Source organism: Columba livia, chromosome 2 (assembly GCF_036013475.1).
Source record: "Columba livia isolate bColLiv1 breed racing homer chromosome 2, bColLiv1.pat.W.v2, whole genome shotgun sequence".
Taxonomy (NCBI): Eukaryota; Metazoa; Chordata; class Aves; order Columbiformes; family Columbidae; genus Columba; species Columba livia.
The window spans coordinates 72,944,196-72,960,752 of NC_088603.1; the positions used below are offsets into that span (position 1 = coordinate 72,944,196).

Sequence of the window (16,557 nt, forward strand, 5' to 3'; positions counted from 1 at the left end):
AGTTTTTAAGCTTTTTGCTACATGCACCTGTTAAAACAATGAGTCATCTGAATATACATTCACACAATCTTAATTTTTGTGTGCTACACCCCTGAAATAACCAATATTTTAATCTATTTCATGTTTTCAAACTGCATACAAATGCAGACTACATTTATAATAAGCATATTAAATATCTTTAATAAAATAAAATTGTCTTTTAAATGCTGAATACATAGTCTAGTCTTTTTGTCATCATATTTAACATTTAGAAATAATACATTTCTTAAGTATTAGCCACACCTAAATAATTGACAGAATCCTTTTGCTTAATATAAACAAAATAAGGGGCCTACACACACAGAACTGAGAACATTGCATCTGGCACACTTAAAACTGCTTGGCTGCTTTCTAAATTCTCATTCAATTACTACCTCTATGTTCCCAAATCCTTCCATAATACAGCACTAACCTTGTAGTCTTTAGTATTAGTAGATATTATTATTTCCTAAGCAATTTTTATTTATATATTTGAAGGAGTTAAAGAGCAACACAGTTAACTTTCCTTATCAGTTTTCCCACCTTCACATAAACATATTCAAAGTGAAAAGAATTTGTTCCTGCCCATGAAACTGAAACCGAAAGTAATTAAAGAGTAAGTTTTTCTACCCAAAAGATACTGATGGCACTTATACTTCGAAGTAATCTTTAAGGATATTAGCATTTTAAATGAAATGCAGCTTAAAGCGAGCTCAACTACAAGAAGACATCCTGTCCCATCCCGCTCCCTGCCCACTGACCACTCATTGAATAAACGGAATCCTTAGAAATAAATTATGCTTTTAACTATGCTTTTGTGTCACCCCTGTCTTTACACAGGGTTTGCACAACAGCCTCAGAGCATAATTGTAACAAAATGAAGATGGACAGGGAAAAGACAACCACACAGAGCTGCAGAATTTTCATTACCTGTGTGGCTCTCTAGAAGTAACAAAAAGTTTCAGGAAGTTTTGTAACTGCTATGCTTAAAGTAAAATTCAGGGAACTGTTAATAAATAGCAGTTAACGCAGCACTGAAGAGTAACTGTAATCCCAAATTGTTGCAAGCACAAGTTTTCCATTTTCACATTAAAATGGAAGTGTAACCAGCTGCTAAAACTACACAGCACAGCATCTTCTACTCCAAACATGCTCACCCCATTACTTGGCACAGCCACTTTCTCGGGGCACTGCTCCTCCCTCTGTCCCTGCACGGAGCTGCATTGGTGCTGTGTGACCTCAGGGTGCAGCCCAGGGACACCAGCTCTCTGAGTCAGCACAAGCCAAGGGCAAGAAGCTGTGCAGCAACACTGCAAGTCAGTCCAGTGAGCTGATCCAGCTAAAAATTAAACATGCGGCTTGAGCGATTTATTTATTTATTTTTAAAAGCAAAGACATTTTTGCAACCATCCCTCCACATTTACCCAATATTGTCTCCTGTCTCACTTCAGCCATGCCATATATTTCTGCTCCTTTACTCGAAGTGGCACCTCTTGGATTTCAACCTAAGTCAGTCAGAAAACTGCCAGAAAACTCACTCTACAAACCAAGCAGACAGCGTTCAGCTAAACAGGGACACAAATCTGTGTCAGTGTAAAGGAAGGGTGAAGAACAAGCGGCTTGCGGGAGGAGGCAGTGGTGGCAAGCAAGGCCCAGAGCACTTAAATTTGCTTAAGCTGTAGAGAACAGAGCCCCTCAGACTCACAGCTGAAAGTGAACAAGGAATAGATACTCTCCTTCCTCAATAATTAGTATGTTTCAAAACTAACTTTTAAACACCAGGCCACTCAAAGAAACATTAAGAGAGGAAGACTGACACAAATGCTATCAGGACAAACAAATTCCTTCTACTGGTCTCAGGGCTTGATCACTGAGGCTTTTCTTCTGTGGACATCACTTGGTGGCTCAACAGCTCCAATGACCTTCCATACCTGCATCATCATCCTGGCATGTATGTGTATGGCCATGCACTGACCCAGATTGAGAAACCCATTCAACCCAATAAACATTTTTGGAGCTAGGGGTTTTTGTTTGCTTGCTTGCTTGCTTGCTTTTAATTACGCCAGATCGATTTTCCAATCCTCTTAACACATGGCCAAGCTGCTGTTGTGACTCAACAGAAGGAACAGCTGAGTGGTCAGAGGAAGGACCTGCTGAAGTCAATTATAAAGCGCTGCCACCCAAACACCTGCTGAGATTTAAGGTAAACTGAAGTAAAATACAACTATTATGGTTTAAAAACACAACTTGATCTGTTACTGTCACTCAAGATAACAACTTACACCACAGTAGGTCAGTTCTGTGCCTAAACACTTTATACTTCAACAGCACAATCCCTTAACAACATTCACCTACTAACACAGTTTACAGTCCCAAGGGAAGGCCTGTAATGAATGAAAAGTTGGGTATTATTCTGCGTTGGGTTCAGAAGACAGTAGAAAAATGAAAAACTACCTCAGTACTAAGGAGGTCACATTTAAGTATATTTAACTGAACTGACTAAATTAACCTGAGTAGTCTTTCTATATCTCTTTGTAGAGGAAGGGGATGAAGTTGCCATTCTGATGACCTTCTAGAGGAATTTCACTTAGATGGTCTGAATGGCCTTGTGAATGATTCTCATCACTGATTACAGAAGAGATTGAAGACAACACTGCATGGTAGCTTAATACCTCTGCAGTTAGCCCCACAAAACCAAAGAAAACACACCAAAACCAACATAAAAGGGAGACAGGTTTGTCTGTGGCTTGTGCTTGTAGCATAGCTTCTCTTTGTAAGATCCAATTAGCCTGCCCTACTTCATTTTAAGATGTTCTGACAATATTTACTCGGACGGGAAAAAAGAAAAAAAGGTTTTATCCTGCTTGTGCATTCATTCAACAATTCAAACTTTGTCAGGGAGATGAGCACATGATTAGCAATCATCTCTAAAATATTCGGTCTGAGTGATATGCTCAATCCTAGACTAACTATGATAGAGGAAAGAGAGAATTACATTTTTTAAGACAGGATTTGGTTGTCCTAATGATGAGGTCCTCCATTTTCTCCCACCAACCCCTATGTATCCATCTTTCTACAAAAGATAGGGAAGTTCTAGAAGGATATGCCTTTCTTCCACTACATAACTACATGCCAGTTTCTTACTCAGAAAAATAAAAATCAATCCTACTTCACAGTCAATAGACAACTGATTCCACACTGAAAGTGTCTTTTTCTGAACAGATTGGATGGAAAAAGATTTTTCTTGTAATTTGACTGAAAACAAGAGATGCAAGTATTGGTAAGACACTTGGAAGGTAGAGCTCAAACATTTGACAAAAGGGACAAATTAATGAAAATGGAGCATTCAATTAGAGAAAAGCAGAGTATAAAATTATCGCATGGTTCCACTGTCCAATCATTACTTTCTTCTTCCTCTTCTCACAATTCACTGCCTCAGTATACTTTAAGACTTTATTTAGTATATAAAGATATAAAGTCACTTCCCCAAAATTAATCACTTCTATTCACATCTTAGCTCAAGCTTCATATATATAAACCAGTGTACAGAAGAAAAATTTAAAAGAGACAAATAAAACATTGTTTTACTAATGGAAATAATAATAATAATATACATATATACATATGAGAATAGTGACTCTTATTAATTCCCATTGTTTATGAAGATGTCCATCTTGAACAAACAAAAAACCCAAAGGACATTATTTTTACTTGACAATAAGAATGTCATAATAAAGCAAATTATTTTGTGTGCATGCAAGGAATCAGTTTTGTTACATTTAATAACTTCAATTAGAGATATATATGTTCAAGCACAGAGGATTAAATTCTTCAGAATAAACTAGGTTGTAATTACTTGAGTAAGGACTTTAATATTGAATAATTCAATTAATATTGAATATATTGAAATAACACACAACAATAAAGACAAACTTCCCATTTTACAGACCAATACCAGTAAAGAATTATTAACTCAGATCTTGACTTGCACTGAAAAAAAACCTTTATGCCACAGTTTTTTAACTGTAACTTAACTGACAGCTGTCCATCATTCATTGCTTTTCATTAGTATCCAAGGGATATCCAACTAGACAATAACAAACATTTTAATCTGGATAAATGGAAGAAAATAAATAACATAGCAATAGGTATAAATTAATAACAGTAAAGCTTCATCTCTCACTAGGGGTGGATCGAGACCTAACATTCGTGGGTGCAGAAACCATACGACATCTTAGGACTCATTCTATCTCCTCACTAAATTAATGTGTTGCCACTAATGGCAGCAGAGATAACCTCCCAAATACCATCTTATTCAATATGCTTGTTCTGCATTGCACTAGTTTCAGGGCAAAACTGAACTTAAAATTGAAATTGATCCTTGTAAGGAATTGGTTTTAAAGATAAGGTGTTTTAATGATTTATCTCAATAAATATTAAAAAAAAAAAAAATCCAATACAAGACAAACATCCCTGCTATTAAAACTTTACTGATAAGAAAGTAGAAAAGCATGGCATGATTTGCATACAATTATGACACCTGTATCCTGCTGATGAAAAAAAGAACAAGACCCTATCTTTGTGTGGTTTTAAAGATTTGTGAAGTAGTAATCTATTGGGGTTCTGTTGTCATGGACATAAGCTGTCAAATCAACAACTGCTTGATGCACTAGCTTCTATGTTTTAACACTCCTACAATGTTACATCTCAAAGAAGCACCCTTAAATACAACAATTTCCATCTTCTCATTCAGAATCTAATATTTTATTCTTGGGCATTTTAACTGAATAAGCATAACTCTTAGGAGATCTGGTGAGTACAATGTAGGAGAGAGGAAGAACAAATCAATTAAGGAGCTGCCCTGATACAAAAGAGGTGCCTTTAACATGAGTGAAATAGAACCTGAAGCACTGATGGATCTTTTGAAACAGGATGCTACCTTATTTGCCATCAGCATATTGGAAAAAAAAAATAAATCTTTATTGTTATTGATCATCATTCCTTGATGACCTAAGTAAAAATAAGGCTTTTTCCAATGTTAATTTTATGGAAATCATGCCTCTCAAAAGTCATATGATAATAAGCTTATCCTAGACTTCTGGATTACATTGTCTTATGGATGCTTATTCTAAATTAAAATGAAATAGAGATCAAGTGTCCTTTACTCTCCCACTCAACACATACCCTCTCTTTGTATATTCAAACCAAAACAAAGTCCATAACATGGAGCATATAAACCAGACAAAGAGAAGAACAACTTTGAAAACAATTTGAAAGCTGGGCTTTAATCTTCCCTAGCTAGGTATGTACACTATACAACACCTGGTGTGCACCGACAGTTTAAATTTTAACTTTGAAACTTCTGACCTTACTGTATCATAAGTGAAAATTGATTGACTCCTCTAAAACTGCACTAATTTAAAACTTCCGTTGCCCTTGGGAATGTTTGGACATGTAGTTTTTCCTTCAGCTGCAAAGCACAGTGGTGAGCTGTTCCTACAGACACCTTGGTCTTCCAGGGGAAGAGGCTCTAAGGTGTCACTTAAGGAAGCATTAGAAATCATTTAGCCGGAAATGCTCACTCAACAAAAAATAACTATATTTATGATCTAGTTCCACAGAAAAGTACACTAAGAGCAAAAGTTCAAGATTCTCAAGCTGATGTAAACATCATTGCTTCTACTTTCTTTCTGTTTCTTTGTTCTTAGAAAGCACTATTAATCAAAGATCAAGTTTGGTCCTTATCTGTGTCCCAAACAAGCTAGAAAAAAAAATGTGCCAGCCTTGAAAACATGAGGGGTCACCTAAGAGTTATAGCATAGAGTTACAGTATGGCAAAAAGCCTACATAGCAAAAAAAAAAAATCTCAGATTTTTTTCTCTTTAAGGAAAAGTTTTCCATCAATCTTCCTAATTTTAGAAAGATTATACTCCAGTACAATCTACTATGGTTTATACTTAGACTCACAAACCAGTATTAAATTCAAATAATGAGATTAATTCATAGAATTTGACATTATAATTTGTTTTATTCTGTTGCCATATTCCTCTCTCTTAAGTTTTCTAGAGCAGGACCTTACTCACACAAAGTACTTAGCTAGACCTTATTTTGGGATATAGGCCTTAAGCATATGAAGTTTCCACCAAAGACTTTGCAGATATCTAGAGTGAACACTGCTGACAACTTTAGATTTTATTCTGAGTTGGTGTTCTGAAAATTAAAGTTAAAATTAATACTTTATTGTGTTTAGAAACAGTGTGGTTATGTGACTCAGAGAAGACTTCTACAAATGCCTTAAAGTATACCATTTGAACAAGACCCTAGTGAGTGTTTAGAAACAATCTCTAAAGAGAAATGATGAAAGTTTAGCCTGATGCACAATTCTGCTAACACAAGTGAGTGACCTGGCAATCATACCACACTCCTGCTGACACCGTGCTCTGCGAGGATCAACAGAAACACACATCACCACCCTGCCCCCAGAGGTGCCCACCTTTGCCTGAGCCTGCAGCTGTGACCCTCTGGCAGATGTGCACAGGGAATTAAGGTGGGATCTGAATCATACAGTCACAGAATGTTGTGAGTTGGAAGGGACCCACAAGGATCATTGACTCCTGTCCCTGCACAGGACAACCCCACAGTTCACACCATGTGTCTGAGGGAGTTGTCCAGTCTCTTCTTGAACACTGTCAGGCTTGGGGCCATGACACCTCCCTGGGGAGCCTGTTCCAGTGCTTCACCACCCTCTGGGGGAAGAACCTTTTCCTAATGTCCCAACCTAAACCTCCCCTGGCACATCTGCCTGCCATTCCCTCAGGTTCTGTCATTGGTCACCAGAGAGAAGAGATCGACGCCTGTCCTTCCTCCTCCCTTGTGAGGAAGCTGTAGCTGCCACGAGGTCTCCCCTCAGCCTCCTCTTCTCCAGGCTGAACAAACCAAGTGACTTTAGCCGCTCGTCATACGGCTTCCCCTCCAAACTCTTCACCAACTTTGTAGCCTCTTCTGGACACTGTCCAGTAGCTTTATATCCTTTTTATCCTGTGGCACCAGAACGGCACACAGTGCTCCAGGTGAGGCCACACCAGTGCAGAGCAGAGTGGGACAATCGCCTCCCTCGCCTGGCTGGCAATGCTGTGCTTGATGCACCCCAGGACACGGGTGGCCCCCTTGGCTGCCAGGGCACACTGTTGGCTCGTGTTCAACTTGCCATCCACCAGAACCCCCAGATCCCTCTCTGCAGAGCTGCTTCCAGTATCTTGTCCCCCAGTCTGTATGTACAGCCTGGGTGTCCCAGGTGCAAAATCCAGCACTTGCCCTTCTTGAACTTCATGCCGTCGGTGACTAACCAGTTCTTCAATTTATCCAGATCACTCTGCAGGGCCTCTCTGCCCTTGAGAGTGTCAACAGCTCCCCCCAGTTTTGTGTCATCTGAACATCTGGGGAGCTCAGGTCACGTTGCTGACATTTTATAAGTAAGGCTGAAATATACCTTGGTCCCAACAAAACCACTGAAGCTCCCAGTGATTATCACTGTGCCATCTTTCCCATTTTTCCCTCTACAGTAAGATATTACAGACTCGTGATAGGAATGAGGATGCTGAACTAGATGGATATTTTGTGTAAGTACTTATATAGTCTTACAGTCTCATTATTTCTTAAAGACAGAAACCCAGGTCTCTTAGTTTTAACCTTGTAAGTGATCTAGCCACTAAAATATGATGGAAGAGTCGCACTGTGGTGACACAAGCTATAGTTTATACATATAACTGGGGAAAATCATGTGCTGAAATCAAACCACAACAAACGAACATGATTTAGCAACTAGCCAAACTATAATCTAGCTAACTTTCCCAAAGCTACTTTGAATTGTTTTATACCCTTCAAATACCTACAATGTTACTGGTAACAAAAATATTATCAATATATAGATGAAATTTCATTGAAGAACTGTATTTTATGGAAAGAACTTCAAAAACTATATGCTTCTGAATATCCTCTGAAATCAATGTTCAACACATCACAGTGTCAGGAAGGTATTTTGGAGTATAAGATAAATTCATTTCAACACTCTTCAGAATGTACCTCTATGGTTCCCCTACATACATATTTTAAAAACGCACATCTGATATTTTTCTGTGATAAATACATCACAACATACTTCCCAAAACTTGCTTTATACTGTGGCATCTTAAAATTAAAACAAATTTATTATTCTCTAAACCAAGCAAATTCCCATAATCCAGTGTTTTACAGGAAGTAAAGATGCTTAGAGAGGTGTTTAAATGTCTTTGCAAAAGGAAAATCACAAAGTCACTTTTGAAAGAAAGAAAAAGAAAAAAGTACATCTCCTTCCTTCCCTGTTCATCCAGGATACTAAAAAAATCCCATGGTTTTGATTTTTCAGATGCTGCTATGACAATCAGCAAAGATTGAATCTTAAGACTTAATTTACTTAAAAGCTGTGAAACTCAGAAACTGTGGGGGCAGAAGAGTTGGAGAGGCACAACTACAAATGTGGTTAGGCCACTTAAAACACATACCTTATCTTTCTGCACATAAAAAAAATGAAACAAACAAACCATCAGACGTAAAATGGTCAAGAAGGAAGGTTTGCTCAAAACTGTACTAATTTTTTTTAACGCAATGTGATTATAAAATGTGAACCCTCCCTAAAGAATCACTAAAACAACAAAACTGTTGCAGTAGTTACTTCATTTTGTCATTTAATCAAAAATATATAATTAAAAGATATTTAGTAAGGAGTTGCTTTATTTTGCATTTGATGCTACTGAAGTGGCTTCAAAAAAATTTAGAAGTGCAAATCTGTGGTTGAAAAATGTTTTTTATCCATAACCATTCTATGTATCACACATATTCATAGATTCCTTGAAAAACATTTACAGGAGGTCACCATTAAGGGACATATGTAAATCTTGCGAAGATGTTTATGAAAACAGTAAATATTCTTGCCTTTATAGTGTACTGAAACAGTAACATGCCAATTTTTTTTTCCTCTAAGTAATATGGAGAGAAGTTCAAAGAAATAATTTCAAAGAACATAAAATTATTGTGTGTAAATATCAAAAGCCCATGAAAAATAAGAAATATAAAAGCTTTTCTTAGAAAGATACTATGGCTTTGGAGAATACATTTGATAATGAAAAATACAGAACTTCCATTTTTAAGATATTTTCTGGACTAACTATTCTGTCAGACAAAACACGTTACATTTAATATGAAAATTACTGATGTTTTACTCACAGATAAACAAAAACCCAAACAACTCCGCATTTATTGACAAATAAGGTGATCATATGCCATCCAGCCACCCAAGACCTCTTAGGCAGAATGTGTTAACAGGGAGAGACTTGTGCATCCATTTTCACCTTGCAAATACAGGCTGTGGAGCTTGTGCTTCCAACGGATACCCCAAAATAATACACTGCCCAGTAATGCCAGATTTTGAGTTTACTACAGAAGAGCAAGAGTGGCATCATAGACCTGCATATCAGTTATATCCAACAGACCCGCACATCCAGTTATCGCATATTTAAGAAGTCATTCTTGTTGTCAAAACTTTCTGTCAAACACACTTTTTGCAAAAGTGGAGTATTTGTCAGAAAGAGATGGAACCGTAACTGATAGTAACTTGTTTTTCCCATCGCTTTGGCACAGGTCAAACACGCAGCAGAAATGAAGCTTCACCTACGGAGAAGTCAAAGAGGGACACAGCATCGCTGACACTGTTCCAGCTACACCAGCCTTCCTGAGGAACAAGGGATTGTGGTGTGTTTCATTAAGTCCTTTGTGTCCAATAATTCATCCTCATTCAAAAGGTACTGAATATCAGCAGAGTGGAAGGACCTTCTGCAACAGTACAGCCATGCAAGTTGGAAGTAATTATTCCATAACTCTAAATGTGACTGGCACCACATTAGCAAATCTTTGACCAAAAAAAAATCAAGAAATTAAATTGCAGTCTGCTGTGAAAGACAGAGACTCTGAAGGTAAGAATTATCAGTCTCACATGCTTTGTAGACAGGGCATCTCTCCCCCTCTCCAGTTTCCTCTCCCTCCCATCCTTTTTTCCCTGATGGACACGGTCAATTCAAAGCAAGTTTCATAGAAAAAAAAAGAAAACAAAACATTTGCTTAATATACCTATGACATATACATGTATGTACAAAAGGGTTTTGTGCATAAAAGCTACTAAAACATCTGCGTATTCGTGAACCATTGTGATCCTATGCAGGACCCAGGCACAATTTCACTCCTTTGGCCACGAGCTTTGAACTCTGAGGAGGAGTCCCTGGAGTCCTGCTAGGCCAGCGGCACTGTGGAGGGCAGGGCACGCTGGAGGAACCCCTGGGGCTCCAGCATTTCCCCGACAGGGTACCAGGCCTCTGCAATTCTGCCTAGAGCTCTGGGACAGGAGACGACACACAGCTCAAGCTGGTGATAAGCAGTGTAGCAAGGGGCATGGAAAAGAGCCAGGTTTCTTGCACTAAACGTGGTGGCTCCATCCCTGCAGTGCTCTTGCATTTTCTGTCTGGTTTAAAGAAGTGAAAGTCACCAAAGGGGGACGGATGGAACAGCTAATCCTTAACTCCATTTGAAGTTAGATGTACAGTTCCTAAGGGGTGGAAGCAACACAAGTCTGATGGAAATTCCTAGTCTTGTTTAGTTGGCTAGGGTTAGTCAAGCAAGTCTTAGTCTTTTACCTCTTCTGAAACAAGCAATACATGTCTTCGGGTCTTACTTATTGGGTGATCAAACAATGTATAGCAAGGCCATAGAATTTCATCCAGGTACTTCTGAAATTAGTTTCAGTTTGTAATTTTACTGTATCTGTATAATTTAATGTCAAAGGCTTTAGTTCTAAAAATAAAATGAAAAATACTGAATCACTATAAGAAGCAAAGTATCACCTTGAGAATACCAGGCATAGGGATGAAAAAAGCGCGTATGTATTTTACAAGACACTTGAAGAATGGGAAAAAAAAAAAAAAAAAGAAGACATTTTCCATGGTATAAAACAGAAAAGTGTATGATTTTGAACTACAGGACTTTAAGTATGTTAACCTGTAATATTTTAATTGAAATTGATTAAGTCACCTCAAAACACTGAGTTTACGAGCAATGTCAAAGTGAAATACAAAGTAAAGACACGACACTGATGCACAGGTGCTCTCGCAAAGTTCACACTCTTTTGCTTACTTCTCAGTAAAAGCCAGTAAAAATGTTTTGATATGAGTAACAATCACAGCCCAAGCCAAAATACAGTGGATCCAGTGGGCCATGTATACCATCAGCTGCACCAGTAATTCTCAGATGAAAGGCGGAAACGGTTGCTTGATTAAATACAGTTTCCAAGAGGCAGAGAACTTCAATTTATTTCTACCACACTTAGTTTAAAAAAAAAGTTATTAAATTTTATAAGAAAGAGACTCTCCCACACTCTGCACAGCTTTAGTATTTGTCCAGCAACTACCATTTGCTAGACTATTCTGACCTGCTGGCTAATGCACAGTTGTCCTGGCAAGTACATTTTATGGGATCACTTCCACATTTCATCAAACAAATCTGTCATCCCAAACCACAATTCAGGATGACTTCAATCCCAGACATCACTGCAAGGGTCTGCCAGAGGAGGTCGAGTGATTTGACTGCAAAGAGAGCAAACATAGTTTGCTTCCAAATGAACCTCTTCAATGAGGTGGGCACCCTGCTTCTAATTATACCGGTGAAGGTGATGACAATAAGCAACAATCTTGCAATGGGTGGGATTCAGGCAGTAAAGCAAAGCAACCTTGTCACAGTGTAATAGAAAGTAGCCGTACTGTTTGCCCAGTGTACAAAGGACTTTCCAAAATCCACAGTAACACAGATGGCACCAGGCATCTACGAAAAAAAATGCTGTAAGATGTCAACACCCTATTTAAACAAATCTTGGGAATAACAAACCAAAAACACCCAACTACACAAACTGACGGCACCTTTTCTTATGTTTTCCTTTATGTGTCTTGTTCACCAGTTTCTCCATGTCTGTCCACCTCACTAACGTGTTGTTACTTGAGGAACCAAACTTACAAACAGAAAAACTATGTTATTCGCCTCACCCCCAGACAATGCCAGCATTACTACTTGTTTCATTTTTCCGTCTAGAAAAAAGATTGCCTTCAATTTTTTTCAATAAAAGTTTCATATTTTTCTTCAGATCTTCTACCGCCTCAAAAAAAAAAAAAAAAAAAAAAAAGCGCAGAAGCAGGTAATCATTACCACAGCCTCTAAAATGCTTGGGAACAAATGACACACAGCATATGCAGCAACCCAAGAAAGTCATCCTTCCATCCCATCAGTGTATTTCAAGGCTTCAGTCAGTCTTCCAAATCACTGGGCTATGGTTTGGATCCCACTCTCCAGAGATGATATCCAGAGTAAAAAGAAAAAAAAAAAGAAAAAAAAAAAGAAAAAAAGAAAAAAAAAAAAAAAGAAAAACCAACCAACCAACCAACAACAACAGCAAAAAAAAACCCCAAAAAACAAAACCAAAAAACCCCAAACCAACAACATCCCCCCCCCAAAAAAAAACACCACAACACAACAACAACAACAAAAAACCCAAACAAAAAAACAAAACCACTTACCTTCATTTTTATTGTTTTTAAGAGGATTTATAATTTGTATTTTGGAAGAAGCATGACACATATCAACAGGAGTAGCTGGCATCCATATTTAATCTAACAATCTCACATAGATTATACACTATTTTGATCAAAAAACAAGACCAAGATTCAGAAGGAAGAATGGAGGTATAACAAACGGCAATGGATTTCAATGACAGATTCAAATAATATTGTATGACATTAATTAAAAAAAAATAAAAATAAATCCGTGAGACAGAAGTAGACCCCAGTCAACAACACAGACAGTTCACAAAGAGTTTAAACTACCTAATACTCAACATATCAGGTCAACTTGCAGTTACATATTTCCAAAATTAGTGTTCACTACGTACAAATAATGTACTACTTTATGATTTTTTAGGCATGGCTATAAATTTCATTAAGAGACACAACTTGTCAAAAATGAGCAGAAATTTAGAAAAAAAAAAAATGCAAACGAGACAGCTTGACCACTTCCAAGTCTAAAAGCATTAACAATTTTGGCTTCCCAAGGAAACTTTACACTTACACAATTAAAGAATGTGTCTGATTTTTTAAGTTAAAAAATAGTTTATCACTTCAAGCTTTTTGTGAAAGAGGCTTTTGACCAACGGACATCACACACCACCTGCTCAGTGAGGATGGTCATGCTCAACAGACAACCAACCCTTTTGCACAAGTCAACATTTCAAACACAACTTAAGAAAACCAAGAAGAGTTAAGAGCAGTGGTCACTCTTAACCTCAGTCCAATGTCCAGCAAATAGAATTTTTCTGGTCATTTTTTATGCCTATTGAAACTGACATCCCACTGTCCATCTTTGATCAAATACAGCGACACACAAAGAGCAAGTATCAGTCACAGAAGAGTCTATGGGCCCAACTCTGCAAACCCAACAGAAATTTTACCAAAGTCAAAGCAAGTTTTTCGCAATCCATTCACATGCAGCGTGGCCCCTAAATTTCTCTCTTCCTTCCAGGGATGATCCCTTCAAGATTGGCTTAAGCCACATTATGAGGATGGGGAAACTTGCCAAAGCAATTAACAATGATTTATCTGTCTTGGGAATACAGGCCTTCAGTCCTCTAGACTATCGGTTCAGCACCCCCACTCTCCAGTCAACTTGCTTAAAACATAAGCCCACCCATGGCACCTTTCATTGGCTTCTATGCATCTGCTCACCCATGGCAGCACAGATGTAATTCCATTAACAGGAGACACACATGCACCAACAGAACAGTAAGACATCTTCTGTCAAGTGTCCTGAAGGCTGACTGTCTCCCTTTGACCTTAGCCTTCCACCCTCTGGATATGAATATTTTTTAATAAAACACTGCCTGGATGCACATTAACCATGAGATAAAAGCATTTTTGGTTATGGGTCGCCACTTCTTTACCCAAAAGACAAGAATGGCTCCAAAACAACAACGGCTTTTCACTTCCAGGGATGACTTCTTGTAAAAATAACAACAAGGAAGTTAAATCCAAGAGAACCATAATCCTTTTCAATTAAGGGCAAGGATGTGATATTGCCAATCATAAGACAGGAAATTCAAAGTTAGGCTGTCACCTCATTCCCTTCTTCACCCCAAAACCTTCCTCTCCCTTTAGCACAACCCGTTAACCACCACCCGAGTGACAAGTGAAAGATGGCATGTCAGAGCCTTAACTTTGAATCTTTTGGGCTTCCTTCGCAACCTTAACCATATCGTCACATCACGAAGAGCCGAGGAGTTTAAATTTTAATATTTTGCATCACCGCAGCTTGCTGCATGGCCAAGGCACAGGATGGTAGCACAGGACTTTGGTACAGACACAAATCCAGGAGGAAAGCCCCTCTGCCCTCCCCGCCCTCTCCGGACACATGCAATAACTCGGCTTTGCACACATTTTTGCACACCGCCGGGATCGCACTTCGGCGTCCTCACTCCCGGAGCAAGTCGCGGCTGTCAGCGCTGCCCCCACCATCCAGCACCCACCCCCCCTTCTCCTTCTGGAGTCAAAGTGTTGTGTGAACGTGGGGCGGGGGGGGGGGGGGGGGGAGGAGAAGCGCAGGCCACGGGTAACACTTTGCCGTCTCCTCCTTTCAGTCACATTTCCGTCCTCCTCCAGCAAAACTGGGGAGGGAAGGGGGGGCGGGGGGCCAGGTTGGGAGGGGGGACACACACGCAGGCGCTGGGCCCAGCGGGAAGGGGCAGCCGCAGCAAGTGTGGGTGACAAGATCGCCGGCTCTCCCGAGAGCAACAAAAAGGCGGGTGGGGTGGGGTGGCCGACGGGGCCGGGGGCAGGGCCGGCGCTCGGGGGCTGTTACCTCGTAGAGTTCCTCGGAAGCCATGCTGGGGAGCCTCACAAGGTGGAGTTGGGTGCTGGTTTGGAAATACTTTGTTTCAGTTGGTGTCCGTGTGGCCTCCTCTTCTTCTCCCTCCTCGTCTTCTTCTTCTTCTTCTTCTTCTTCTTTTTTTTTTTCTCCTCCTCCTTCCTCTCCCTCCTCCTCTTCCCCTCCTCCTCCTCCTCCTTCTTCTTGTTCTCCTCCTCCTCTTCTTCTTCTTCTTCTTCCTCCTCCTCCCTGCGCGTCTCTCTCCAGCGCAACTAGCAGCTCCGCTCGCTAAATGCCAGTGAGGTGCTGCTGCTGCTGGTGGCGGCGGCGGCGGGGCTGCGCGCACGGCAGCTGCGCAACTCCCTCGCCCTCGCGCTGCCTCTCGCACACCCCGGCAGGCCGGCGCGCACGCACGCACGCACACACTCGCCGGCGCACACGCACACACACTCACACACACACACACTCACACGCACTCACACACTCACTCGCACACACGCACGGCGGCGGCGGCGCCCCGCACCCCCACCCCTCCGTCCCCGGCTCGCTCGCTCCCTCCCCAGGAACACTAATCGAGCGCAGAGAGATTCCCCACACGCAGCCGCTCCGCCTCGGCTCCAGCCGCCCCCGGCACCATCCTTCCCCCCCCCTCCCGCCCCCCGCTTTGATCTCCCATTGTCTGCTCAGCTGAGCCCGGCGGCGCGCGGGGGGCGGGAGGGGCCGCGCCCGGGGGTTCGGGGGAGCGGGGGGGACGCGGGACGGCCGCGGAGTTCGGAGAGGCGGGCGTGGAGGGGGGGAGGTGGGACACGGGGCCCACGCACGTGCGGGGCCCTTGTCGCTTCCCTGAGCCCCCCCCGCGCCTTGTCCGGACCCCACGGGCACCCGCAGCCCCGCTCCCCCACGGGCGCCGGCCGGTGCCCGGTCCCTCGCCCGATTCTAGCACCATTTGTATAAGCAACATTGTTCCCCGGCTGCATACGTTCTTCTTCCGTCCCAACTTAGTTGGCTGCATGGCTTTGCCATAAGAGTGTGAAGGACGTGGACAAATCCACACGGGAGGGCAACGAGGCCGGTGAGGGGTCTGGAGCACAAGTCTGATGAGGGGCTGTTTAGCCTGGAGAAAAGGAGGCTGAGGGGAGACCTTATCACTGTCTACAACTACCTGAAAGGAGGTTGTAGCATGGAGGGTGTTGGTCTCTTCTCCTAAGTAGCAAGTGATAGGATGAGAGGAAATGGCCTCGAGTTCCACCAGGGGAGGTTCAGATGGTGGGATATTAGGAAACATTTATTCACAGAAAGGGTTGTCAGGCATTGGAACAGGCTGCCCAGGGAAGTGATTGAGTCACCATCCCTGGAGATGTTTGAAAGATGTATCAACGAAGCTCTTAGGGACATGGTTCAATGCTAGATTGAGTTTATGGTTGGACTCTTAAGGGTCTCTTCCAACCAAAACGATTCTATGAGTTAAGCAGCCCTCAATGTTCATTGCCAAAGGCATGTGTTTGACTTTGATCCCAACTGACATGTTTATGAAGTCGCGAAAGCCCCACCAGATCC

General features: G+C 41.1%; 1 protein-coding gene across 3 annotated transcripts in view; it reads right to left on the reverse strand.

The window, feature by feature from the left end:
- Nucleotides 1-15,560, reverse strand: part of CDYL (chromodomain Y like) — a 106,917-nt gene extending 91,357 nt beyond the window's left edge. The window contains exon 1 of one of the 3 annotated variants that reach the window (XM_065052490.1): nt 14,995-15,552. In XM_065052490.1, coding sequence (XP_064908562.1) covers nt 14,995-15,018 — 24 coding nt within the window. In that variant the 5' untranslated portion in view covers nt 15,019-15,552. Of the gene's footprint in view, nt 1-14,994 lie in introns of all 3 variants that reach the window. The other 2 variants (XM_065052491.1, XM_065052492.1) reach the window with 2 other exon arrangements.
- Between the last annotated feature and the right edge of the window lie 997 nt (nt 15,561-16,557).